Here is a 27,818-nt window from a genome sequence, read left to right as displayed (position 1 = left end):
GGGGAGAGCATCCGTCCAAGTAGAGGAAGGGAGTGGAATCTGGGATTTTACATATAGATAGGGCACATGTTGGCTGCAGCATCAGACTGGACCCTGCAAGGGCACATCTTGCAGCACAGGGAGGCATTGTTTCTGGAGAAGGAGACAAGAAGGGAGACTGAAGACCTGAGGAGCAACAGTAACCCGATCAGAAATGGCCACTAGAAATGATGCAAGATATGAAGACCAAATTAATAACCCATGCACATCTCTTGTGAGGTGGAGGTGTTTGTAGCATGGTTTTGACCTTACAGTTAAGAGGGTCAACCGACTGCATTCTTGTACTAACATTGTGGTATTTTGCTCAACAGATCAATAAAATGGAGTGGTGGAGTAAGATAGTTTCCACAGATCCTGAAATCAACACCAAGAAGGTAAACCCAGAAAACTCAAAGGTGAGCAGCTCAACTATCAGTCTGATTGCCAAATTCATATTCTGGTTCCTCTCTTCCAGCATGTCTGTTGGAGGTAAGGTGATTTAGCAGGGGGAAGGGAGGTGAAGGTGCATATCCCAGTGTACCAATAAGGCAGCTGGTACTATTCAATTAGTAGGGACAGTGTGAAGCTGGGGTACGAGGCTTGCAGCACCCTTGTTTGTACACTATGCCCATCCTGCAATCATTATATTGCAGATGGACTGCTCTAGGGTACTTTATTCCCCTCCCTCTTCTTTGCATAGCCAGTAGGCCGTGTTATGTCAGCAGACACCCTTTTCCTGCACAATAGATCCTTTTGGGAATTATGATACTCAGCAGGACTGGCTTTAGGGCGGTGCTTCCAGTGCAACCGCACCTGGCACTGACCTTGGTTGGAGCTGTGTTTAGAAATAACATGGGTTTAAAAACACCTGCTGCAGAGCTCCTTGTGTGCCCAGCAGTTTTCAGGCAACTTAAAAAATGTAAAGATAACACTGTTGATTAATGTTTCTGGATTCAAGCAAGCCGGGCTGAAGACGGCTGTAATGCCAGAAACCGGTCCTCGGTAGCATGTTTCCGGTCCAGGGAAGGCATGCCTTGGCAGTTCGGGCTGGACTGTTCCCATGAGGCACAGGGTCAGACTGATTTGCATATGGCCATGTCTGAACTGGGGTGGCAGAGTGGGCTAAAGAACGTTGATGGATTAAACCCAGATCAGTTGACTGGGGGTAAGTGCTTGTATTGTCAACGCTCTGTCCATCATTTCCTTTGGTTTTTCTTTGATTAATGTTTCTGCCCAGAGCGAGAGATGGGAGTTTTGTTTAGTGGCAGTTTTGACTCCTCATAAAGTTGCTACAGAGGGCTAATATGCCTGCTGCAAAGAACATGTACCACGCAGATAACTGAAATGTATTTCATGTGGAGGTCTCAGTGGGTTACTGCTTTTGTCACAGAAATTATTTTGTTACTTGCAGTTCATAAGTTGCAATCCTCATCAAAGTGATCTATAAACTGTTATCAAAGTGCTGCCTGCAAACTGAATGGTATAGGTTAGAACATTGTTTTTCCCCCCAGACTTTCATTATCCAAATGTTGCTGAAAAAGGTTTGGTTAGGTAGAAATACATTCTTATTAGTAAAGCCAATCCCAACCACTGTGGTACGTTTACATTCTTGAGTTTGTGCTTCTCCAGGCCAAATACTGACTTCTTGATTATGTGTGAATCCTCCTCCTTGTAATCCTCGTTGTTTTATGTAACATTTGCTATACTCTGATTTATACAATTATCATTCTTGTCTCTGTATAGTGTGTGTGATGTAAAGTGCTCTGAAACCCTACACTGGTATTAGTAGTGCTATACAACATTTGGATGTGAGAGGGGGGCTATGGACAGATGAGGGCTACTGTTGGAAGGAGGTAGTGAGGGAATCCATGGGGAAGGTGTCATGGGGGGTGGGGGACGCTCAAAAAAAGATTGTCGCACTGGCGCCACCGAACCTAAATCCACACTTGTGCAATAGACATCGTGCAACTGAACTTTGTGTGTTAGTCTCCAACATATTTTTGTTAAGTCTGGTGTTCATGCACAAGCAAACCTTTTGGTGTTCACGCACAAGCAAACCTTTTGATACCGCTCTATCTAGGTCTCAAAATCAATAGATATACATATATATTACACAGTGGCGGTCGCCATTGGATAGTTTTGTTTTGCTTAAAACTTTGGTGTCATTTGACTAACCCACCCCCCCCAAATATCACCCATCTCCGCTCCTTCCTTGAAAGTTTCAAGATGATCTGTCAAGCGGGAGCAGCATAAAGAGGTGTGCCAAAATGCATTTTCCCCATGCAATTTCCCTTAGGAAAATTGAACCGCAATACCGCAAGTGGCAACCATATTTGGCTGAAAACTACATCTTAATCCAGAAAGCATGCTTTTTTGGTTTTGACTAGCGAGCTGCTCACTGCGCAGCTGCAGGGAAAACCTTATGAGAAGAGTAGAGTGGCTTTGGACCCCGCCTCTGTTTCCATTGGCTAGCTCCATAAATGCAGGCTAGCCATTGGAACAGATATCTGCTCGTCATCCTGAGAGCAGATTCGGGGGCGTTCCTCCAAATTTTAGGCTTTCTGTCCCTTTCGAAATCGTCATGCGGCGGTGGGCGGTGTTTATTTTTTTGTTGCGTCCATGTTTATTTTGTTCATTCTGCGGCCGACCGCCGCCTGAGGAAGTCCAGGTGAGTGCCCGTTCCCGGCCCCCCCTCCCGCTGACCGTGTGCCGTTCCCGTCCCGCTGACCGTGTGCCGTTCCCGCCATCCCCTCCCGCTGTCCGTGCCTTTCCCGCCCTCCCTCCCGCTGTCCGTTCCTTTCCCGCCCTCCCTCCCGCTGTCCGTTCCTTTCTTTGTTAATATTTCAGTCAAGAGGAGCAGGCAGGTTCAGGCACGGGACAAATCACCGAATAGCCTGCTCCCCTCCTTTCCGTTATCTTTAGCAGGTCACGATTTTATCCTTCTCCCCCCCCGCCCCCCCTTCCCCCTCCCGCTGTCCATTCCCGCCCCCCCTCCCGCTGTCCGTGTGCCCGTAGGTGCTTGTTAATACTGGTGCCGCTGTGGTCTCGTCTGCGAACCAGCGTTCACGCGAAGGAGCGGTACCGAAAACATGGCTGCCTACGGAGGTAAGAACCGGAGACCCAACTTGGTGAAATGTGGCTTAGTTTCATTCATAATATCTGTCCGCGGCGCACGTGTAGATTGGTCTGGGCAGTCTACTACTACCGAAACTGACAAAAGAATTGCTCCTGCCCGTTAATGCCATGAATTTTAATTGCTGTCTTTTGCTTGGAACAGTCACGTCCTGGTGGAAGTCAGCTTGCTTCGTGATGCGAGGGAAAATCGCTTTTATAAGACCTATAGATGAAGAGTCTGTGCTAGACGATGAATAATCTGATTTAATATGCCTTCGGGGGAAAAAAAATTACAATATGTCATTGTGCAATGTATTAAGAGGTTGTGCGTGGTTGATGTCAGATTGCCGAAAGGGACTGTATTTTTCTCCTATTAGTTCTCCAGTATTTGGACGGTATAACACTTTCAAAATAGAAGTCCTCATTTTTAAGGTGTCAGAAGGGCATTGGTGCCAAGTGGCACCACGTCCTGTGTGACACCTCCAATCAGTGATGGCTGTCCAGTCAACAGTACTTGACGTGTTGGGATTTTTGACCCAAAACGTTCAAACTTGACAGTCGAACCACGTGTCCCCGAATGCAATTTGCTCTTGGCTAAAGCACCAGAACTATCACACTCAACGTGTGGCTACTTTAGTACTAATTACATCCTCAGTTCACCGACACAGACAGCGCTTTTTTCTCTGCTCCCTTGTATACCGTCTTCATCAAAGGCCACGCGCCTATCCACCACTTATTTATTAATGCCTCAGATGTCAGAAATAGAGGGGCAACATAACTGCACCAGTCAAGGCAGAGATCGTACTTAAATTATCTACACTGTTTTTTTGCAGCATGCTTTGTTCTCTTTATCGTGCCGTTCCCGCCGCCCCTCCCGCTGTCCATGCCTTCCCGCCCCCGACCCCCCCCCCCCCTCCCGCTGTCCGTTCCTTTCTTTGTTAATATTTCAGTCAAGAGGAGCAGGCAGGTTCAGGCACGGGACAAATCACGGAATAGCCTGCTCCCTCCTTTCCGTTATCTTTAGCAGGTCACAATTTAATCCGCCCCACCCCCCACCCCCCCCTCCCGCTGTCCGTGTGCCCGTAGGTGCTTGTTAATACTGGTGCAGCTGTGGTCTCGTCTGCGAACCAGCGTTCACGCGAAGGAGCGATACCGAAAACATGGCTGCCTACGGAGGTAAGAACCGGAGACCCAACTTGGTGAAACGTGTCTTAGTTTCAGTCATAATATCTGTCCGCGGCGCACGTGTAGATTTGTCTGGGCAGTCTACTACTACCGAAACTGACAAAAGAATTGCTCCTGCCCGTTAATGTCATGAATTGTATTTGCCGTCTTTTGCTTGAAACAGTCGCGTCCTGGTGGAAGTCAGCTTGCTTCGTGATGCGAGGGAAATTCTCTTTTATAAGACCTATAGATGAAGACTCTGTGCTAGACGATGAATAATCTGATTTAATATGCCTTCGGGGAAAAAAAAAATTACAATATGTCATTGTGCAATATATTAAGAGGTTGTGCGTGGTTGATGTCAGATTGCCGAAAGGGACTGTATTTTTCTCCTATTAGTTCCCCAGTATTTGGACGGTATAACACATTCAAAATAGAAGTCCTCATTTTTAGGGTGTCAGAAGGGCATTGGTGCCAAGTGGCACCACGTCCTGTGTGACACCTCCAATCAGTGATGGCTGTCCAGTCAACAGTACTTGACGTGTTGGGATTTTTGACCCAAAACGTTCAAAGTTGACCGTCAAACCACGTGTCCCCGAATGCAATTTGCTCTTGGCTAAAGCACCAGAACTATCACACTCAACGTGTGGCTACTTTAGTACTAATTACATCCTCAGTTCACTGACACAGACAACGCGTTTTTCCCTGCTCCCTTGTATACCGTCTAAATCAAAGGCCACGCGCTTATCCACCACTTATTTATTAATGCCTCAGATGTCAGAAATAGAGGGGCAACATAACTGCACCAGTCAAGGCAGAGATCGTACTTAAATTATCTACACTGTTTTTTTGCAGCATGCTTTGTTTTCTTTATCCAATAACAGTTCAGATTATTTTTATCTTTAAAAAAGCAACGAGAGAGGTATTTCCCGTAATATACTCGACTGGAACTGTTTTTTATATGACCAGATTTATTTCACCTGCCAAAGTCTAAAGTAGGGGCTGATGGGTGACCCTTAACGGCGTTTCGTATTTCACAGAGTAGAGAATGAACAAAATTTCCTGTACAGACGTCGCCTTCCCTAGTCACCTTTGAAGTCCTTTTTACACCTGTTGGTTACCTATGCGGTCGCTTCATCTCTAACAACAGTGTATAACTTGCACAGGGGGGCTCGCAGTGTGTGGGGGCTCTGTGTGGGTGCGTGGAGGGCTCTGTGTGGGTGTGTGGGGGGCTCTGTGTGGGTGTGTGGGGGGCTGTGTGTGGAGGGCTCTGTGTGGGTGTGTGGAGGGCTCTGTGTGGGTGTGTGGGGGGCTCTGTGTGGGTGTGTGGGGGGCTCTGTGTGGGTGTGTGGGGGGCTCTGTATGGGGGGGCTCTGTGGGTGTGTGGGGGGGGCTATGTGGGTGTGTGGGGGGCTCTGTGTGGGTGTGTGTGTGTGGGGGGCTCTGTGGGTGTGTGTTTGGGGGGCCCTGTGTGTGTGGGGGGGCTCTGTGTGGAGGGGCTCTGTGTGGGGGGCTCTCTGTGGGTGTGGGTGGGTGTGGGTGTGGCATTTGCGAGAGATTAAGCTATTGGCATTGTAAATGACAATGCCATTTATTTATCGGTTTTCAAAACAAACACAAATAAAAAAATTGTCATTTACAATGCCAATAGCTCTAACTTTTCCAAAGGCAAAACCGTTGCATTGTAAATGCTTGTTGTAACTTAGTGTGTAATGAAACTGTTTGGGACCACTAGTTCCAGAATGCAATAGTACTGCAATACCTCTTAGCGGCCCACTAGAGGTCCAAAAGGATATAAGAGCAAACCTACTAGTGATCGCCAACAATGCTGATGGACTGCCATGTTTCACCTGTGAACAAGGTCATTGAAGACCGAAACGCATCAGGTGCAGAGGATTGCCGATGTTCTTAAATAACAAAAGAAAATATTGCTAATTTGTGAGTGCGACTCCTTTTTCCACTGGGCAGTTCTAGTTAGGATCGTTTTTGATAACTTGGGCGCCTTTTAACAAATCTCCATGGAACTTTCCCATAAAAGTGCTCTTTTTTTGCTAGCATGTGCATGGAAAGTTTCAGGATGATCTTTCGAGCAGTAGCTGAGGAAAAAAGGCAGGATTCCCATAATGCATTTTCCCCATTTCTTTTCCCATAGGAACTTTAGACACAGCTGCAGCCTAAACTGCTGAACGTATTTACACCAAATTTGTCAGACAGCTAAATCTAAGCCCAGAAAGAATGCCTTTCGTGTTTTGGTCTAAATCTGCTTAGTAGTTTTTGACCATTTGATCAAAAACTTTCTTTATCAAGGGACGCCGAGGTTCAGCAGATCCCGGCAGATCTCAAACTGAGATCTGGTTGATTGCCACCACCTCAAACAGGAAGTGGTGGCAGCCATCTTAGGACTTGAACTCAGTCCGAGTCCTAAAACAAAAACGGAAAGTCCTGAAACAAAAACAGAAAGAAAAGGCGCAAGGGGGCAGAGTAGGAATATCTTGACCTCCTGCTGTTGGGAGTCCCAGAGGGACAACGCCTGAGGCCAAAAACATATGACATTTTTTTTTTAAACAATTGACGCAGATTTGCAGAAGATCTTTGCTTGGCCTCCCTCCCTGAGTTGCTTTCAGCCCCAGGGAGACCCAGTATTTTAAGGCCCCAACCCACCCCCTGACCCATTAATGGTCATGGGCTGGCTTTCTCCCGGGAAGTCAACCATCGGGGCAGTTCTAGTTAGCTCCCCTGCCTGCACCATTGCGCCCAAGGAAACCTGTGTTTGCTCTCGCTTGGCCGGAGCATTTTTTAATCTACTGCTAAGTGAGAGCAAACACCAAGTCCACCCCCAGCAGGTGGTAGTTTGAAAAATGCTCCTGCCCATTTGGAATGGACTTTGGATCTGTTTCACTGCGGGCAGGCAAACAGTTATGAAAATTGCTCCCGCCCGCAAGGAGCACCATTATTAGCTGTTCCTTGCTGGCAGTAGCAATGCTGGCTCCCGCTGGATGCGGGGAACTGACTGGGGCCACAGGGACTTTAGGGCTCTCCCAGCGGCTCCCAGCGATAGTGTGGTAAGTACCAAGGGTGGGCACCAAGGCACGCAACCTTTGTTGCGACGGGCCCTAGGTATTGGGTTCCAGGGGGGTCCTGTGCCCCATCTCCCCCTAAAAAATGCAGCAGGCCCCAGGGAATGCGGTCCCTGGAGCCAAAACTTGGCTCTGGGAGGGTGGTGGGCACATGGCCCCCTCCCCTTTCTTTTTAATTCTGGCCCTGGGGGAGGGGGTCCCAAGGTCCTAATAAGGCTCAGGGAGGTGGGCCAAACAGCCCTCCTCCCCCCTTAATATAAAAAGAGGCCTAATTAGACTCTGGGTAGGGAGTCACCTTCCCCCCCCCCCCCAAACCCCTCCTTGAAGAAAAAAAATCTATCTATCTATCTATTCACCCTATTGTGTCCACACGTGACCCTTTTTATTAAAAGGCCCTGTGGTTAACCCGCCATGCACAAGTAAACACCCTGCTCAGCATGGGGGTGGCTACATGCGGGGTTGGATTAACTTATAGTAGGTAAATATTAGTCTGTTAAAAAAACTAGAAATTCACTGAAGAAAACAATGGTACTTTAAAGTACCGTTCTAGTTAGTTGAAATGTTCAGTAATAATGTGATGTTTTAAATTCTAAAAAACGCTCTAAGTGCCCTAGGGTAACTATAACTTGTGCTATCGCCATGCACTGCTAATTACGCCACATATTCGATCACTCATGACGTCTTCTGTGATATCATTGATATTATCACTGTGCCTGGCAGGGGTGCAAGTTTTAGTTACATTTGTTCACGAGTTCTAGTTACTTGAGATAACTATAACTGGTGAGTTACAGTGCTTGTTAGAGTTCAGAACGTTACGTTTTTACTGAACATTTCGCCTAACTCTAAGTGTTACTTAAACATTTGGTTTTCTCCGTGAAAATATAAATGTAATATATACAAGGAAAGGAAATACAAACAATTAGAGCCAAAAAGTTTAATAGAGACAGAGTGGACTATGCCGCTGGCAGTGTATATGTCTTTGCAAGAAGGTTTGATTCTCTCTGCAGTAGACAGGCAATGGATAAAGCAGTGGGGAAAACAACTATAATATCCAGTGTAGAGAGTTCAGAGTTTTGTACGCGGAACAAAGGCTCTCAACAACTATGCCCAAACTGGATTTTTCACGAGAGCTGTGTCTGTAGCAAATGAACACCAGAAGACTGAGCAGGAGTACTTTCAACAAAACGAACTCAAGCCTAAAAGAACAAGGAGATCAAAGAGAGGCAGAAGAAGGAAGACTGGGCAGAGGAAAGAACCCGTAAAAACATCTATTATTGACAAGGATTTAGTCCTCAACCTTACCTCGAAAAACTAGAAGATCAACATATCAAATTACTGAATAAAGGCCTAACAATCTGCCCTAACATGAAAATAGATCTTGCAATGGCTAGAATTGACCTATACAAATTCTCCAGAAAATTAAACTTGAAGAAATATTTTGCACAAAAATTATGAAAAGGAAAAAAATGAGGATTTTCAGGACATTTCTGTGATCACCAGTAAGGACATGGCCCATCTCCGGTCTCTCTCAAGCCTAGAAGCTGGATATGATGAACACATGAAACAACAAATTTAGGAGAGATCTCTGATTAGGAGTATTGTGAGTTAAAGGGTATTTCAACAGATAAAACAGCAACTAGTAAATGCTGTCCCAAATCAAGATTCTGTCCACAGTTACCAGCTGGCAACAAAATATATCTGTTTCAAGAAGTAATGATAGAGGAATTGAGCAGAATAATCCATAGGGAAACTAAGAGGAACCAGCGAGATAATGGGGTCAACATGACAAAACATTATTGGGCAGCCCCTAGAGATCTCCAAGATGATCTGAATATAATAATCAAAGTTTCAGACAAGGGAAGAAACATAGTCATTATGGATCTTGAAAAATATATTAAGTAAGCTAGAAGACAATTGGATGACCAGGAACATTATGAGAAGTTGTCCAAAGATCTAACCAATTAAATAATGGTCATCCATCATCAAAAATTGAGAAATTAGCATGAGCGGGCCTGTTAGATGACAAAGTATATGGATAGCTCAAGAAAGATCACCCATTAGGGCCCACAATATTCTGCTTACCTAAGGTGCAGAAGGACATTGTAAATCTACCCGCTCGGCCAATTGTAAGTTCCATATATTTACTTCTAGAGAATACGTCCAGGTTTGTGGATATCTCTTTATTCCCCTATGTACCAAATCTCCCATCTTATCTGAGGGACTCAATGGATTTCCTGAACAGAATAAATGGAATCTCATGGAAAGTTGTATTACCTCATGGCAGCCATAGACCTACCTTTATATACGTCCATACCACATTGGGTGGCTTAAGCGCATGCAGGTACTTCCTCTGATCCAGATCAGTTAGCCTGTTCAGACATTCTGAGATATTGATGGAGATGATGGAATTTTGCCTCAGACATAATGTGTTTTTATTTGATGACTGCTAATTTTTGCAAAAGCAATGCATAGCAATGAGTACGTCCTTCGCCCCAACATATACAAATCCAATAATGGAATGGTAGGAGGCAGATACGGAATTGATTGATCAAAATGCGAAAGTTTTGAAACATGTAACAATGTAGGTCCATTTCATAGACCATTTGTTTTTAATATAGGAGAGAAACAAAGATGATCTCTAGGATTTTATCAAATTATTGAACACTAACCCACAAAAGTTTAAATTCACCTATGAGATCAGTGCAATAGAAATACATTATCTTGATAAACCGATCTGAATACAAAATGGAAACATTTGCACTAAAATCCACAGAAAACCAACAAGGTGCAACAGCATTTTACTTACATTACTACAGTGGAGTACCACAGGGCTCAATACTATCCCCTGCTCTATTCACTACGGATTACTACAATAATACGATGACGAGCATAATAGATGTCATAGCTCCATTAAAACTCAAAAGGGTCCCAGACAAAGATAAAAATCCATGGTTTAACGGATCCCTCAACAAAGAAAGACCATCACTCAGACTCACAGAGCGGAAATGGCGACAACACCCTTCCTCACGCCATTTGATCCAACTAAGACCGGCCAGAAAGGTCTACAATAAAAGCCTTCTAAATTCAAAAAAGACTTCTTTAGAAAAGAACTGAATAATGTAAAAAATTGACCAAGGAAACTATTCGAAATACAAAAAGATCAATCCAATAAAATGGCCAAACCTGCACCAATAGCTATAAAATCAAACATAAGCAGCAAAGAATTCTCCTCCTCCTTTACAGCTAAAGCTATATAGATGGAGCCGGAGCTAAAAAAAAAAAAAAGCAGACTGCCCTTCGGTCAAAATGATCAGCCAAGCCTAAATATCAATCAGCGCTGGAAATGCTTAAAAATAATGCCTTATGGTCCGAATTCAAGCCTGTCATTGACACAGATATCTCAAAGTTTATCTTGACCATAAAACCTAACAATCACTTCAGAGATACTCTCCTTGCAAATTGTTTGTCTACAATAAACCATCTGCTCATCCCCCTCATGGACAAAGATTATTAACACTTCGCTATCGCAAGGCTCACTACCGGACTGCCTAAAAACAGGGCAAGTCACTCCAATCTTAAGAAAAACAACAGAGAACCCGCAGACCTGAATAACTTCAGACCAGTAACAAACATTCCCATGCTAGCCAAGTTCTGGAAAAATGTGTACAACAACAACTGAGCCAACACATCTCTGAATTCACACTGCTGAATGACTGCCAATCAGGATTTAGACCAAACCATAGCACTGAAACAGCAATTCTGCACATCCTGGACTATGCTCTACTGCAATGAAACCTGTCTCCCAATCCTGCTTGACCTTTCATCGGCATTAAACACTGTAAACCATACCAAAATATTAGACCGCCTGAAAAAAAAGGATGGGCTTAGAGGGTACAGTCCTAAAGTGGTGTAGCTCTTTCTTAGAAAACAGATCGCAAAAATTCATAGTGAACCAAACACTATCTGCTTCATCACAAAATGTTATTGGAGTACCACAGGGCGCAACACTATCCCCTGCTCTATTCAATTTGTACGTAGAGCCACTCACAGAAATCTTACAGCAAGCAAACATCTCCTTCATATGTATGCTGATGATACACAGCTTTACATCAAGATCACATCGATAGAAGAGATCGGTATCATGAACCAGGCACTAAAGAAAACCATCTCTTGGCTAACTAGTAATCACCTCCAGATTAACCCACAGAAAACTGAATTCCTTCTGATTTCCCCCCAGAAAAGCGCTATGAATATCGTGGAGTGGACCTAACTAATAACGGCGCTAAACTGTATTTCGAGGATTGTAGATTCAACCACATCCCTGGGCTTTTTCATACATAAAAACCTGAATATGCTTGCGCATATTAACACAATGGCAAAAAATGCCCGCTTCCATTAAAGCTACCTCCAGAAAACTGAAACCCTTCATAAATAACCCAGACCTTAAAACAACAGTCCAGGCACTAGTTGTATCAAGGATCGAGTACGGTTGCACAACACTACCCCGGTTTTCCTAAGATTTCAACATCACCACTAAAAGCCTGTCTCAATGCGGCCACAAGACTTATAACTGGATCCAGAAAGTTCGACCACATCACCCCTCATCTGAAAGCGCTCAACTGGCTGCCCTACGAAGCAAGAATGCAACAAAAAATGGCATGCATCACTCACAAAGCGATACACTACAATACACCAAGGTACCTAGCCCAGAAAATCACTATCGGGAGGTGGCCAGGTTTCCCAGAGTTATGGAGATCTATTACTGAAACCGGCTCTCTACCGAAAGAAACCACTAAGAATTTGGAACGCTCTCCCGCCTAACATTTGAAAAATCTCGTCCATCGCTGCTTTTAAAAAGGCAGCCAAATCCTTTTTTATGAGCAAATTCCTTCCATAACTCCAGCAGACTTGACATCATCAGAGGACCTTATTGTTCAATGCACACACTACCACACATCGGCCACTAAGATCAGTCTGGTCTTGTAAGTATGAATGTCAAGTACAAATGTTTCTCTCACATTTCAATGTACAATTAATTTATGACTTTGTAGCATTTCTGTTTCTAGTAACTTGCTGTATACTGATTAGGATTACTGAAACTGCATGGCGTTCATGTTGTTCTAAGTGGAAAGATATGTAAATATGTAAAGCGCTCTGATACCCTATTGGGGTCATTTTCGCGCTATATAAACACCAAATAAATAAATAAAATAAATACTTGCAAATAGTGGACACCCCGGGCACTCGAGTGGTGTGTACCATATGGGGAGTTTCTCAGGGAAAGACATAATTGCTTTGAGAATGAAGAATTTGAACAACAAGCTAATTACATTTACTTGATATTTAGGCTGAGAGGTTATCCTAAAATAGTGTTGGATGATGCTTTGAAAAGAGCAAAAAGAGAGAGAAGATCTGTTGTAAGCAAAGAAAACAATTTAAAGAAGATTTAAAAGCAATTATATATATTATGGATGGTTATGTTTCAAATCATGAAATACAAAACCTTTTAAAGAATAATTGGATTTTTAAAAAAATGCACAAGACTTTAAAACAATTACTACCAGATCATCCTAACATTACATACAAAAAACTGCATCACTAGGTGACAAGAAGTCATGGTCAGTAGGAAACAAGATACATTGAATTGGTTACCAGTAACGAAGAAATTATTTTGGAAATGCCTAAAATGCAAGGCGCGCTTGTATGATCAGAAGAAAACTGCGTTTCAACTTCTATATGGACTATAATGGGTTTCTCGGGCCTTCAAAATGCTAGGGGAAGGGGACCACATGCCACCCTTCCCATCCGAAAAAGTGAATAGAAAGGAGTGAACGTGAAATGAGTGGAGGAGCTGCTCATTTCACATTTACTTCTCCAGTTAGGGAGCGCCCCATGATACTCTGCCAGGGATTGTTTTAAATAGTTTTTGATGCTGTTGGTGTCCCTGGAAGGGGCAGGCGCACCACCAAGCCTTTCTAAAATGTCGTGGGGGGCTGCAGGAACCACAGCAGCCTCCCTAACCACATAAAACAAGCACTGGCGTTGCCAATAGGTCTCGCAGTAGGAAAGTTGGAGCTATTGGTTGTGTAAATGACAAAGCCCTTTATGTATTAAAAATGATAACCAAAGTGAAAGGCATTGTTATTTGCAAATGTAATGGCTCCAACTGTCGTACTGCGAGATCTATTGGCAACGTGAGTGTTTTTTCGTGTGTGAGTGGCGTTGTGTGTGTGAGTGGCGTTGCGTGTGTGAGTGGCGTTGCGTGTGTGAGTGGCGTTGCATGTGTGAGTGGCGTTGCGTGTGTGAGTGGCGTTGCCTGTGTGAGAGGTGTTGCCTGTGTGAGAGGTGTTGCCTGTGTGAGAGGTGTTGCCTGTGTGAGAGGCGTTGCCTGTGTGAGTGGTGTTGCCTGTGTGTGGTGTTGCCTGTGTGAGTGGTGTTGCCTGTGTGAGTGGTGTTGCCTGTGTGAGTGGTGTTGCCTGTGTGAGTGGTGTTGCCTGTGTGAGTGGCGTTGGCTGTGTGAGTGGCGTTGGCTGTGTGAGTGGCGTTGGCTGTGTGAGTGGCGTTGGCTGTGTGAGTGGCGTTGGCTGTGTGAGTGGCGTTGGCTGTGTGAGTGGCGTTGTATGTGTGAGTGGCGTTGCATGTGTGCGTAGTTGAGTGGCGTTGCGTGGTTGAGTGGCGTTGGATGTGTGAGTGGCGTTGCATGTGTGAGTGGCGTTGCATGTGTGAGTGGCGTTGCATGTGTGAGTGGCGTTGCATGTGTGAGTGGCGTTGCGTAGTTGAGTGGCGTTGCGTAGTTGAGTGGCGTTGCGTAGTTGAGTGGCGTTGCGTAGTTGAGTGGCGTTGCGTAGTTGAGTGGCGTTGCGTAGTTGAGTGGTGTTGCATGTGTGAGTGGCGTTGCATGTGTGAGTGGCGTTGCATGTGTGAGTGGCGTTGCATGTGTGAGTGGCGTTGCGTAGTTGAGTGGCGTTGCGTAGTTGAGTGGCGTTGCGTAGTTGAGTGGCGTTGCGTAGTTGAGTGGCGTTGCGTAGTTGAGTGGTGTTGCGTAGTTGAGTGGCGTTGCGTAGTTGAGTGGCGTTGCATAGTTGCGTGTAGTTGCGTGGCGTTGAGTAGTGGCGTTGAGTAGTGGCGTTGAGTAGTGGCGTTGAGTAGTGGCGTTGCGTAGTTGAGTGGCGTTGCGTGTGCGTAGTTGAGCGGCGTTGCGTGGTTGAGTGGCGTTGCATGTGTGAGTGGCGTTGCATGTGTGAGTGGCGTTGCATGTGTGAGTGGCATTGCATGTGTGAGTGGCGTTGCATGTGTGAGTGGCGTTGCGTAGAGTGGCGTTGCGTTGAGTGGCGTTGCGTAGTTGAGTGGCGTTGCGTAGTTGAGTGGCGTTGCGTAGTTGAGTGGCGTTGCGTAGTTGAGTGGCGTTGCGTAGTTGAGTGGTGTTGCGTAGTTGAGTGGTGTTGCGTGGCGTTGAGTAGTGGCGTTGCGTAGTTGAGTGGCGTTGGGTAGTTGAGTGGCATTGCGTAGTTGAGTGGCATTGCGTGTGCGTAGTTGAGTGGCGTTGCGTGGTTGAGTGGCGTTGCATGTGTGAGTGGCGTTGCATGTGTGAGTGGCGTTGCATGTGTGAGTGGCGTTGCATGTGTGAGTGGCGTTGCATGTTTGAGTGGCGTTGCGTAGTTGAGTGGCGTTGCGTAGTTGAGTGGCGTTGCGTAGTTGAGTGGCATTGCGTAGTTGAGTGGTGTTGCGTAGTTGAGTGGCGTTGCGTAGTTGCGTGTAGTTGTGTGGCGTTGAGTAGTGGCGTTGGGTAGTTGAGTGGCATTGCGTGGTTGAGTGGCGTTGCATGTGTGAGTGGCGTTGCATGTGTGAGCGTTGCGTAGTTGTTTCGTTGTGTGGTGGTGTTATTTATTGATGCTTTGTTGGTGCTGTATGAGTGTATTTTAGTGTTGTTATGTTTATAGTGTGATGTGTATATTTGTAGATGTGATGTTGTGTAAGTATTTTTTAGCATTATGTAATAAATGGAATGTGTATGTAACTTTTTTGTATTTTTTTGTGTTTAGTAATATGTTGACTGCCTTTGTTGATGCTTATGTATGTATTTTAAATAAAAAATGGCGGACGCAATGCGTCCCCTTCACGCAACCTACGTTTAGTAGGTCATCGGTCTAGTTTTTTTTTGCTTTCCTTTTGGAAGTGTACAATTTTTGATTGACGTTTTATTTCAGCCAATCGGAGCGCTACGTTTTTGACGTTGCGTTTCGATTGGCGTGCGTCAACGGTGGAATTCCCCAGAAGATCGAGATTCGCGGGGCGCAGAAGGCGTGTTCTTGTTCCTGTGCTGTTGTTGCGTCGTTAGACAGGTAAGACTTTATTTCTAACTGTTTTATTTATGTATTCGAATGTAGTATTGATAGTATGTATAAAGTAAAGAATATTATTTTTTTGTATAAAAATGTAAATCTTTTGTTCGCGACTATATGACTTTTTTGTTATTTACTTAAAATATAGTTAATTAACTGTTTATAAAGTTGATATATAATGTCTGTTTGTGTCAATTTTAATGTATTTATTGGTTGTATTTGTATTTTTACGTACATGATCTGTATTTTAACTTAGAAGAAGTATGTACTTTGTATTTATGTAATAACTGGATGTGATAAGTTTTAATGATTTAAATTGTTTATTTTTACAATGACAATGTTTGTAAATGTTTCGGAGGCACAGTGTTTAATTGAAGGTGTGTAAATGTATACTTTTGCGAATGTTAGTTATGTTGTTAATCTTTATTAACGAAATATGCGAATAATGTAAGGCAACTGCAAATGTGGATGTTTCTTTGTGTTTTAATTTGCAAATGTATGTTGACGTTATTTCCATTATTCCTTCTTTTATCTGTGTTGATTGTTTGGCTTTAAAATTTTTAGTTTTGTGAGTGTTACCTAAAGGTGTTAATAATGTAGGTATTATGAGTTAGTTATGTGATTGTTAGCTAGTGTCGTTTTTATTTACTTGGTGCGTAACAGATCTTGTGCATTTTTTTGATATATTGTTTTTTTTTTTTGCATTTTCGTTTTGTTGTTTGGCCTTAGTTTTGTAGTTGTTTGTCTAGGTCTCAAAAGGATAGCGTAGATTATTTTTTTTAAAGTAGTTGATGTGAAACGTTAATAATAGGCGCCCCTGGAAAAAGCTCAAACTGGAGGACTTCCACCGCTTTTTGGCCACCTCTCCTCTGGTTCTTAAGGAGGACGTTGCAACTGGTTACAACATCTTTTGCGCCTGGATTGTCCAAGCGCTTGATGCACTCATTCCAGCTAAATGGAGCAGAAATCGCTCTTCTCAACCTAACCCCTGGTGCACAGAGGCACTTAGACGGATTAAAACCACCTGCCGTCAAGCCGAAAGAGCGTGGAGGAAAAACTATGACAGAGATCTAAAGGTACACTACCTGGCGAGGGTTAAGCTATATCATAGAGCTGTCTGCCGGGCTCGGGCCGACTACTATGCTGGAGAGTTTCAGGCTAGTTCCAATCCATCCAAGCTGGTCTTTAAGGTCTTGAAGGAGCTCACTGCGAACAGACTTCCTAACACGGAAATTTGTTCCCTTGCGCACTGTGAATTGTTAGCTAGCTTCTTTGTGGAGAAGGTAAATACCATCTACCGTTCTTTTCCCAAAGCTGATCCTGACAGTACGACTTTTACATTGCGTACATTACAGTGCCTGGCTATCCTTCCCACACCATCGGAATTGGAGTTTAATCTCCTAGCAGCCAAGGTTAAGTCTGGTTCGCCGGATGACCCTTTGAGACCGGCCCAGTTTTTGGACTCGGCGTCTATCTGCCTCCCACCGATTCGAAAATTGGTGGATCAATCCCTCACCATCGGGTCAGTGCCACCTAGTTGGAAGGCGGCCTGTGTTATGCCCATCATAAAAAAGCCGGGACTGGATCCAGTGAAGCCGGAGAGTTATCGACCCATTTCCCTCCTTCCATGGGTGACAAAGATCACAGAGGCCCATGTGAACAACATCTTAACGAAATATCTGAACTCCGCTCACCTTTTGGATCCCACACAGAATGGTTTTAGATCTGGCCATAGTACAGAGACGGCACTCCTATATATGGTGGAACACTCCGCTCTGTACTAGATGCAGGTCAAACGGCGGCACTGGTCTTATTAGACCTAAGTGCCGCCTTTGACACTGTATCCCACACCATTCTTATCCGCAGGCTTGGTGAGGCGGGCATATCTGGCAAGGCGTTGGATTGGTTCCAATCGTTTCTCTCGGAACGATCATTTCAGGTAGTAGTGCCACCCTTCAGATCAAAACCTCACGCCATTACTCAAGGAGTTCCGCAAGGTTCGGCGCTGAGCCCCACTCTTTTCAACTTATACGTCCAACCTTTGGCGGCGGTTGCGAAGAGTTGGGGTCTCACTTTGGTATCTTACGCCGATGATACCCAGCTGGCAGTGGCTCTCAATGGGGACTCTGACCAGCTGGCATCTAACTTTGCGGATGGTTTGAGGGCTGTTGCTGGCTGGCTTACCACCAATTGTCTTCAGCTCAACGCCCTCAAAACCGAGGTGATGGTGTTAGGGAGACATCCAGATCTGTGGGACGCGAGCTGGTGGCCAAACGAGCTGGGTCCCCCGCCTAAACCGGTCTCCGAACTTAAAAACCTTGGCGTGTGGCTGGATTCCAAACTTTCCTTCTCGTGTCATACTAAGAAGGTGGCATCTACATGCTTTGGCATCTTGCGTGGATTGAGGCCTATCCTCAAATTTTTTGATGCCCCCACTCGCCAGTTGGTGATTCAAGCCAGCATTGCATCAAGGCTTGATTACGCAAGTTCACTGTTCTTAGGTGCCAATCAGGCGGAGGTCCTGCGACTCCAACGGGTGCAGAACGCGGCTGCCAGAGCTCTGGTAGGCCTGCCACGGTTCTGTTCAGCTCGCAGTACAATTTGTAAACTACATTGGCTGCCAGTAATCAGGCGTATAGAGTTTAAGACGCTATGCTTCGCATTCAAAATTCTTAAAACCGACACCCCTACTATCTTCCAGCATCTTCTGACCTTGTACACGCCATCTCGCAGCCTTCGCTCCGCTAGTCAAAATTTAGCACTTGTTCCGAGATTTAAAAAAAGTAGACTAGGTGGTCGTTCTTTTTCTGTGTTGGCTGCCAAGCTTTGGAATGCGCTCCCTCTGCACATTCGAGCCTTGGAAGACCTCTTGGTTTTTAGGAAGGCGGTTAAAACGCATCTCTTCCCCCTATCTTATTAGTACTTTCTGACCTCCTTTATTCTGTTAGTTATGTTGCCTCTTCAGTTATAGCGCCGGGACGCCCCTTCGCTGAGGCAGCTGTGCGCTCAAAAAACTAAGTAACATAACATAACATAAAAAACTTGCTGTATAGTACTCGAATAAAAAGAGCATGCTAGTTTAATAATGATGTGAATTTTTTAAACGGCGGAAGTTGTCTGTAGGTGTTAATTGGAGGTGAAGATAGTTCCAGACAATGTACCCTTCAGAGTGAAGGCATCTTCTTTCAGCATAGCATTATTGTTAGGTTGATAAGTTGCCAGAAACCTTTTTGATGTTTCCTATTTGTAGGTAGGCGGACATTTTCAGAAGGTTCTGAATCCGTGACCTGGGGGACTCCTGTGTAGTGCCTTGTGGACGAAGCAACGATCCACAGTCTGAGCATGTGGTGTAAAGGGTGCTACCTGTAGCTTGGTTGTTTGATGAACAAGTTGTGTGTGATAGTAATGTGTTAATCCAGTCTAGGAGTGTTCACCGCAGGAGCAGGGTGCCCTTGTGTGGGAGAACAAGAATTTGCAAGAGTCCCCAAAGTAAGCTTAGGTGATAAAAGACACAATAGATTACGTCTTTGACATTATGAATGAAAGTGAAGCATAATATTGTGTGTGTGAGGATGAGGGGGTGAGGGTAAATGTTGCCTAACGCTATTTATGTGTTTTACGGTGTAGTTGGAGGGTGGACTTGGATGGTGTGAGTGTGAGTGGATGTGAGTGTCTGGGCATTTGCTGTTGTGAGTGAGGCTGAGCGTGTGTTGGTGAGTGATGGTGTGTGAGGGTATGAGTGTGATTGAGGGTGTGAGGTTGTGAGAGTGTGATGTAGGGTGAGGATGAGTGAGGGTGTGTTCGGCTGAGGGTGAGGGTGGGTGAGGGTGTGATTCATAGTGATGATGCCTATAAGTGATCATTTTTTCCTTGTGAATATTGTACACTTCAAATGTATTAATGTTGTGAAGCGTTTTTTGAGAAAGCTAATCCTGCCCTATGTAATGTTGATTGATGCTGTTGTTAACGCTGAATCAAAAAACAAACACATCAGTAAAGTTTTTTATATAATGCATGTCAAAAGTAATCATTTTTTTGTACGGTACACATCAAAAGCTTGGCTTGCATTAACATAGATGCGCATTGATTTTGTCTGTGTTTGCTTATTCGAGACAATGTTTACCTCCTTATAAATTTCCGACTACAGATGTGCATTAATTGTGGCAAAGTATAAGTATGAAGCCACCTTTAAAAATTGTATTGTTGTTGTTTAGTTTGAGTGAAATTCTTTCTTGTACTTATTAGTGAATTGCAAGTAGGATGTGAGGTCTAGTGCTCTTGTGATTACGCACTTTCTTTGTTTTGTGGATTATTTCCACTATTGTTTAATGGTTTATTTACTTCCCATTACTTTAGTGACTGCTTTATGTTGTGAATTTTTGTCCTTTAGAGGTCTTTGTCCCCTTTTAAATTGGTGTATTACTCGCTGTGTATTCAGATGTTTCCCTTTTTTCTTCGGATTTTTTTTTTTCTTGAAAAAATGTTATATTTAACAATCCTTTACTGCGTTTTTATGTATTAATTTGTGCACTGTCCTTGCGATGCATTAAGTTTTCATTTTTGAATACCTACAAGTGTGTAATCTGATGTTTTGTTATTGAATTAAATGTTGCCTAATGCTATTTACTTTTGGAGTTGGAGGGTGGATTAGTAGTTGGAGGGTGCATTAGTAGTTGGAGGGTGGATTAGTAGTTGTAGGGTGGTGTTGTAGGGTGGAGTTGAAGGGTGGACTTGGACGGTGTGAGTTTGAGGGTGAGTGGATGTGAGGGTCAGGGGGTGTGAGGGTGTGTGATGGTGTGTAAGGGCGAGTGAGGGTGACTGTGTGAGTATGAGTGAGGGTGTGAGAGTTGTGAGGGTGAGGGGGGTGAGGGTGTCTGAAGGTGAGGGGGTGAGGGTGTCTGAAGATGAGGGGGTGAGGGTAATGGGGTGTGAGTGTGTGTGATGCTAGGTGTGGGTGAGTGAGGGTGAGTGTTATGAGGGTGTGAGTGTGTGAAGGTGAGTGAGGGTGTGCAAGTTTTAAGGTTGAGTGTGTGACTGTGGGTGAGGGTGGGTGAGGGTGTGTGAGGAGGTGTGAGGGTGAGGTTGTTGAGGGTGAGGGTGTGTGAGGAGGTGTGAGGGTGAGGGGGGGATGTAGAGTGATGGTGTGTGAGGGTGAGTGGGGGAGGGTGTGTGAGGGTGAGATTGTTGAGGGTGAGGGTGTGTTGTTGAGTGATGGTGTTTGAGGTTGTGAGGGAGTTTGAGGATGAGTGATGGTGTGTGAGGGTGTGAGTGGGTGTGAGTGAGAGTTGTTGTGATGATGGCTATAAGTGTTTATACTTTCGCCGTGAATATTGTACACTTCAAATGTATTAATGTTGTGAAGCGTTGTTTCTGAAGCTAAGTTTATTGATGCTGTTGTTAGCGCTGAATCCAAAATCAAAGACATCAGTAATTGTTTTTATATTATACATGTAAATTTTTTTCATTATTTGTTTTGGTAAGGTACACATCAAGCCGCACTGCAAAAGCTTTGCTTGCATTAACATAGATGCGCAGTCATTTTGGAGGGTGGAGTTGTAGGGTGGTGTTGTAGGGTGGATTAGGAGGGTGGCCTTGGACGGTATGAGTGTGATGGTTATTGGATGTGAAGTTCAGGGTGTGTGAGGGTGTGTGATGGTGTGTGAGTGTGAGTGAGGGTGACGGTGTGAGCATGAGTGAGGGTTGTGAGGGTGGACTTTGAAGGTGTGAGGGTGATTGGATGTGATGTTCAGGGGGTGTGAGGGTGTGTGATGGTGTGTGAGGGTGAGTGAGGGTGACGGTGTGAGTATGAGTGTGGGTGATGGGATGAGGGTGTGTGAAGATGAGGGGGTGAGGGTAATGGGATGTGAGAGTGTGTGATGATAGGTGTGGGTGAGTGAAGGTGAGAGTTTGAGCGTGAGTGAGGGTGAGTGTTGTGAGGGTGTGAAGGTGAGTGAGGGTGTGGGAGTTTGAATGTTGAGTGTGTGACTGTGGGTGAGGGTGAGGGTGTGTGAGGGTGAGGGTGAGTGAGGTGGTTTGTGGCTGAGAGTGTGTGATGTATAGTGAGTGTGAGAGTGTTGTGATGGGTGTGAGGAGATCATGTGTGTGTGAGTGTAAGTTGTTTGAGGGTGAGGGGGTGTGTGAGTGGAGTTGCATGCGTGAGTGGCGTAGCATGCATGAGTGGCGTTGCATGCGTGAGTGGCGTTGCATGCGTGAGTGGCGTTGCGTGGGTGAGTGGGGTTGCGTGGGTGAGTGGCGTTGCGTGGGTGAGTGGCGTTGCATGGGTGAGTGGCATTGCGTGGGTGAGTGGGGTTGCGTTGCATGTGTGAGTGGCGTTGCGTGGTGAGTGGCGTTGCGTGGTGAGTGGCGTTGCGTGGGTGAGTGGGGTTGCGTGGGTGAGTGGGGTTGCGTGGGTGAGTGGCGTTGCGTGGGTGAGTGGCGTTGCATGGGTGAGTGGCGTTGCGTGGGTGAGTGGCGTTGCGTGGGTGAGTGGGGTTGCGTTGCATGTGTGTGTGGCGTTGCGTGGTGAGTGGCGTTGCGTGGTGAGTGGCGTTGCGTGGGTGAGTGGCGTTGCGTGGGTGAGTGGGGTTGCGTGGGTGAGTGGGGTTGCGTTGATGAGTGGCATTGCGTGGATGAGTGGGGTTGCGTGGATGAGTGGGGTTGCGTGGATGAGTGGGGTTGCGTGGAAGAGTGGGGTTGCGTGGATGAGTGGGGTTGCGTGGATGAGTGGGGTTGCGTGGATGAGTTGCGTTGATGAGTTGCGTTGCGTGGATGAGTTGCGTTGATGTGGGAGTGGGGTTTCTTGGATGAGTGGCGTTGGTGAGTGGGGTTGCGTGGATGAGTGGCGTTGCGTGGATGAGTGGCGTTGCGTGGATGAGTGGCGTTGCGTGGATGAGTGGCGTTGCGTGGATGAGTGGCGTTGCGTGGATGAGTGGCGTTGCGTGGATGAGTGGCGTTGCGTGGATGAGTGGCGTTGCGTGGATGAGTGGCGTTGGGTGGATGACTGGGGTTGCGTGGATGAGTTGCGTTGCGTGGATGAGTTGCGTTGCGTGGATGAGTTGCGTTGCGTGGATGAGTTGCGTTGCGTGGATGAGTTGCGTTGAGTGGATGAGTTGCGTTGCGTGGATGAGTTGCGTTGATGTGGGAGTGGTGTTGCTTGGATGAGGGTGTGAAGGTGAGTGAGGGTGTGCGAGTTTGAATGTTGAGTGTGTGACTGTGGGTGAGGGTGTGTGAGGGTGAGGGTGTGTGAGGGTGAGGGTGAGTGAGGTGGTTTGTGGCTGAGAGTGTGTGATGTATAGTGAGTGTGAGAGTGTTGTGATGGGTGTGAGGAGTTCGTGGGTGTGTGAGTGCAAGATGTGTGTATTTGTGCATGTGTGTGTGGCGTTGCATGTGTGTTTGGCGTTGCATGTGTGATTGGCGGTGCATGTGTGATTGGTGTTGCATGTGTGATTGGCGTTGCATGTGTGAGTGGAGTTGCATGTGTTATTGGCATCTGTGAGTGTTTTGCATGTGTTAATTTATATTTGACGTTTGACTCTGGCCCCCTCCCCACCTTACAGAGGGGAAAAGAAAGAAGAAAAAAAAGTTGTCGTGCATGAAAGTGAAAGAGTCTAGACTGTTTGTTCTTTTAGTGCGTATTTGCGCGAGTAAAAGGCCGAAAGGTGCAGATGAATGAATAAGACTGAAGTTAAGACAGGGGGGGGATAAGCTAAGGCAGGGTGGGTATGCTTGCAAGATGCACGTGTAAATGTTGTGAACGGGTGCATGTTTCCGTGGATGAATGGAAAAGAGATAGAGTGTGAGGGCTGTGTGTTACTGTCGTGCGTGTGGACGGGCCTGATTAAGATAGAATAAGCAAGAGCCAAGACCAGAAAGCTGATTTTGGTGGACTGTTTGTGCATGTTGCCTTGCGTGCTGAATGGAACAGAGAGATGTTTTGGTGTTATTGTTTCAGCAATTGAAAGACAGGGTGTTATGCTTAAAATGAAAAAAAAAGACAGGGTGTTATGCTTAAAATGAAAAAAAAGTGCACGTCTGAATAGGAAAGGCAGAAACGTGTAGATGAATGAATGAGACACAAGGAAGGGGGTGTTTGTTTGCAAGAAGCACGTGTAAATGTGGTCAACGTGTACGTGTTTCTGTGCGTGAATGGAAAAGAGAAAGTCTGTTGTCTGTTTGCATGTTGGCGGCCGTGATAACAAAGAGACACGAACAGAGATGTTTTTCGTGTATGTGTCCCATCCATTGAAATAGTGGAAATTAATTTGATAGTATGGATTGCTGAGGCCGGTGTCACTGCACCTGCTGCACGAACGGAAAGCGTGTCTCTGAAAGAGTTTGTGCAAGGGAGAGGGGAGAGCAGTGACGAAGGGTGTGCTATTTAAGAACACATACAGCTGTAGTTAGTATATAGTATTGAAGACGCATGTTATAAATATTTATTTATTGTCGGAAAATACGTCACTTAAAACTTTGAAAGTGTTGTGAGTTCTATGTAAAAAGAAAGGATGGAAGAGCGTAGTAGGAAGGATAGGCTATGGAGTCTTTGGACAAATGTAAATTATTTGATTTTATGTATTTTCTGCGTCCGGTTCCACTGCACGTGCTGCACGAACGGAAAGCGTGTCTCTGAAACAGTGTGTGCAAGGGAGATTGAAGACGCATGGGGAGAGGGTACACCGAGCAGGAGGAAGGGAAGGCAAAGAAAGCAAGCTGGGTGAAGAAAGGGGGAGAAAAGAGCGCTGGGACGTGGAAAGGCAAGGAGTGGGGTATGGCAGAGATGTAAACAAACTAGATGCGCAGCCGCCATTTTTTTTTACTGGGAGGTGCTGGTGTGGCAGGAGTGCTGATACGGCAAGGCTGTGTTGGCGGGGAGAAAGAGAGGAGGTGCTGATGTGGGAGGGGGAAGTCGCGGAGAGAGAGGGGAGGTGCTGTTGTGGGAGGGGGGAGTTGCCGGTGTGGGAGGAGTGCTGCTAGGGCAAGGCTGTGTTTGCGGAGAGAGAGAGGGGAGGTGCTGGTGTGGGAGGGGGAAGTTGCTGGTGTGGGAGGAGTGCTGCTAGGGCAAGGCTGTGTTTGCGGGGGAGAGAGAGGGGAGGTGCTGGTGTGGGAGGGGGAAGTTGCTGGTGTGGGAGGAGTGCTGCTAGGGCAAGGCTGTGTTTGCGGGGAGAGAGAGGGGAGGTGCTGGTGTGGGAGGGGAGAGTTGCTGGTGTGGGAGGAGTGCTGCTAGGGGAGGAGAAGCCCTGGACGTGAATGCTCGTGCATGTTTGATCACGTGATTCACGTGAACTGCAAGAACACCGCGGCTGAAAGCCCTTTGGTTTGAAGAGAAAATAGCCGACTTGAATTCTCCCCATTTCCCATTCCTGCGGAATGGTAAAGGCGAGACCTAAAAAAGAAACTCAGCAAGTCTCCTTGGTCATTGAATCCACAACCCTAGGAGAGCTTAGCACTATTTTCAAAGCACTCTGAGCTGAAGCTCTATACCCTTGTGGTTGGTTTTATGGCTGCACTTTGTTGCCTGAAAAATGTTAAAAATAAGACTCAGACGTGTATAAATGTCTGTTTTCAAAATATGCTTTCTTGAAAATACAAATATTATTAAACATTGCAGTGCGTGAATTTACCCAAAACGTTTTGTTATTGATATTGGGGACTGTTTGACACAGCCAATCGGTCTGCTTATTATGTGTTCATGTGCTGACCCGTTGATAAAGACCGTATTCATTTTGGTGTTCTTTGACAAACCCAGTAGGTCTATACCTTACTTAAAATAACACCCTTTATATTGTTACATGACCTAGTGAGGCGAAGGGTTGGTGCTTGTGTGGGTGTCGGAGAAGGGCCTGGGTACAGGCCAGGCCCTGCCCCCAACCCCACGCGTGGTGATGGGCCTCTTACTTCATGTTAGAAAAAACATAGACATTTGCTGAAAAAACAAAAAACAAAGGTTAAAGTGATGTTTTAGTTGGGAATTATAATAATTTCTTACTTCACATTACAAAAAAAAACCCTATGAGCAAAACCACTAAAAATCACAAGTTCTAGTTATGTCAAACAGCTTGTGCCTTAAAGTAACTATGATCTGCATCGTCACCATGCACTGCTAATTACCTCACATATTACATCACTCATGACCTGTTCCATGACATCTTTGATAACATCACTAACATTTGAAATGACATCATTGAGGCCAACATTTCATGGCAGGGTCACAAGTTATAGTTTCATTGTACAGTAAGACGTTATTACAATTCCTAACTATAATGAAATTTCAAGTTGAGTTTTTATCCCAAAAAAATATAACTATATTCCTCCTTGTTGCCCCTCGATTGGGGACGCCACTCCACAAGAGCTCATTCCAACAGGAATCTTTATTTAGGAAACCAGCATTTTCCTTTTCCCCATACAATTATCCCTGATGCGTTTCGGAGTTCCTTCTCCTTCTTCTTGGGGGTTACTGACAAGCGGCTGTTGTATAGCATTTTAGGACCCTAGTGTAATTTTCCTGATTCATGCCCTTATATAGGTATAAATCACCATGTCCTTATATAGGCAAAGAAATCATAACCATATTTAGACATAGCTCATGCAGTCCAAATACGGCATGGCTACTTCCACTAGTTCCGTAAATCCACAACGATTTCTTGAAAAACTCAGCTTCAGCAGTTAGGGACTTCCCCTTGCTTGAATATTGATTTGTCCAAGAACTCATGGAGTTTTCAAACAACTGAGACTCTTTGATGACATTATTATGTCCACCTTTATGTCAAACTCGGCACCTTCAAGGTATAAATATGCCCACACTTGCCATAGCAAATACACAGTGGTTTGGAGCAGTTTGACTATCTACTTGACTGACGCATCTTGCTACAACAAGTACCGAAGGAAGCCGACCCTCCAGCAGACGCACTGAGAGAGACTCTGTCTTTTCTCTTGCCGAGAAATTCAGCTCCAGTGTTTCCAAACTCCCCTTGGGCGTTGTTGGGAAATAGAGTCCTGACACTGACCTCCTTCATTCTAAACCAAGGTATGGAGCTGATTAGACCCTAAGAGAAATCTTGGATAGATTCTTGGCAAAAGAATACTAAACTTATGCTACACCACACTTACTACTTCCCTCGTACTAGACTTAGATTAGGTACATTGGGGGTAGGCGTATTTTAGAAGCACCGGTTGAGTACTTTTTAGTCTTTATTTATTTATGTATGTATTTTATGGCTTAGAAACCATACCATGCTTTTACAGTATTATTTTATAATACTCTTCTTTCTGTATGCATTATAATTTACAGCCAGTATCGAGATTGTAGCAGTTAATTTCTTCTGCATGAGAAAGAAGTCTGTTCAATAAATGCTTTTATTCAAAACGCCTGTCTCTCTATTTCTCTGCACCTCTGGTGAAACGAAGCATGCACGAATGACTGAGTAAAATATCTATCTATTGTTTCCATGACTCTGAAGATCAGTTTGATCTTGGGGAAACAAAAGTTGTCATGTTAATGCGGTTGTCAGAAACTAATCACTTCTTGTGAACTCGAGAAAGTTTCTAGGGACCACTGAGCTAGCTGGCACTCACAATTAAGTCTAATATATTCGATAGAGACCTAGTCGACCTAAGTCCTACGTTACATCTATAGGATATATTCTTCCAATGAAAAAAAAACAAGGACCCCCTGAACAATGGATAGTTCAATTCCTAGGACAGGGACTTAAATGGTAGTGACAAAAACTCCTAGGCAATGTCAATAAAGCAAATATACACAGTATCTATAACATTAAGAAAACCAAGGAAGACAGAAAAAATGTATTAAAAGTTGTTACCATTTTAAGAATTTCTCCTCATATTATCTAAATAATTGATATTTATACAAAGCATTTAAAAAATGAAACACAATATGGACAACATCATATTTAATCAATATGTATAAATAAAGGGTTAAAAAGTGGCAATATCTTTATTAACTCGACGCGCGTTTCGGCGTATACAGCGCCTTCTTCAGGAAAGCCACACAATTATAGACCCTGTTTCAATGCGATCAGTTCCTAGCGATTAAAACCTGCAGCTCCATAGTTGGTGGATGTTCTTGATACTCTTTTCCGAAGGCATC

General features: G+C 45.0%; 1 protein-coding gene across 1 annotated transcript in view; it reads left to right on the top strand.

Annotated features, from left to right (window-relative positions):
• NUDC (nuclear distribution C, dynein complex regulator) overlaps positions 1–27,818 on the top strand; it is a 139,212-nt gene that overhangs the window by 63,358 nt on the left and 48,036 nt on the right. Inside the window, exon 7 of the mRNA XM_086957615.1 lies at positions 351–434. Coding sequence (XP_086813741.1) covers positions 351–434 — 84 coding nt within the window. The remainder of the gene's footprint in view (positions 1–350; positions 435–27,818) is intronic.

Source organism: Lissotriton vulgaris, chromosome 2_1, assembly GCF_964263255.1.
Source record: "Lissotriton vulgaris chromosome 2_1, aLisVul1.2, whole genome shotgun sequence".
Lineage (NCBI taxonomy): Eukaryota > Metazoa > Chordata > Amphibia > Caudata > Salamandridae > Lissotriton > Lissotriton vulgaris.
This window is presented reverse-complemented; position numbering and strand designations above follow the sequence as displayed.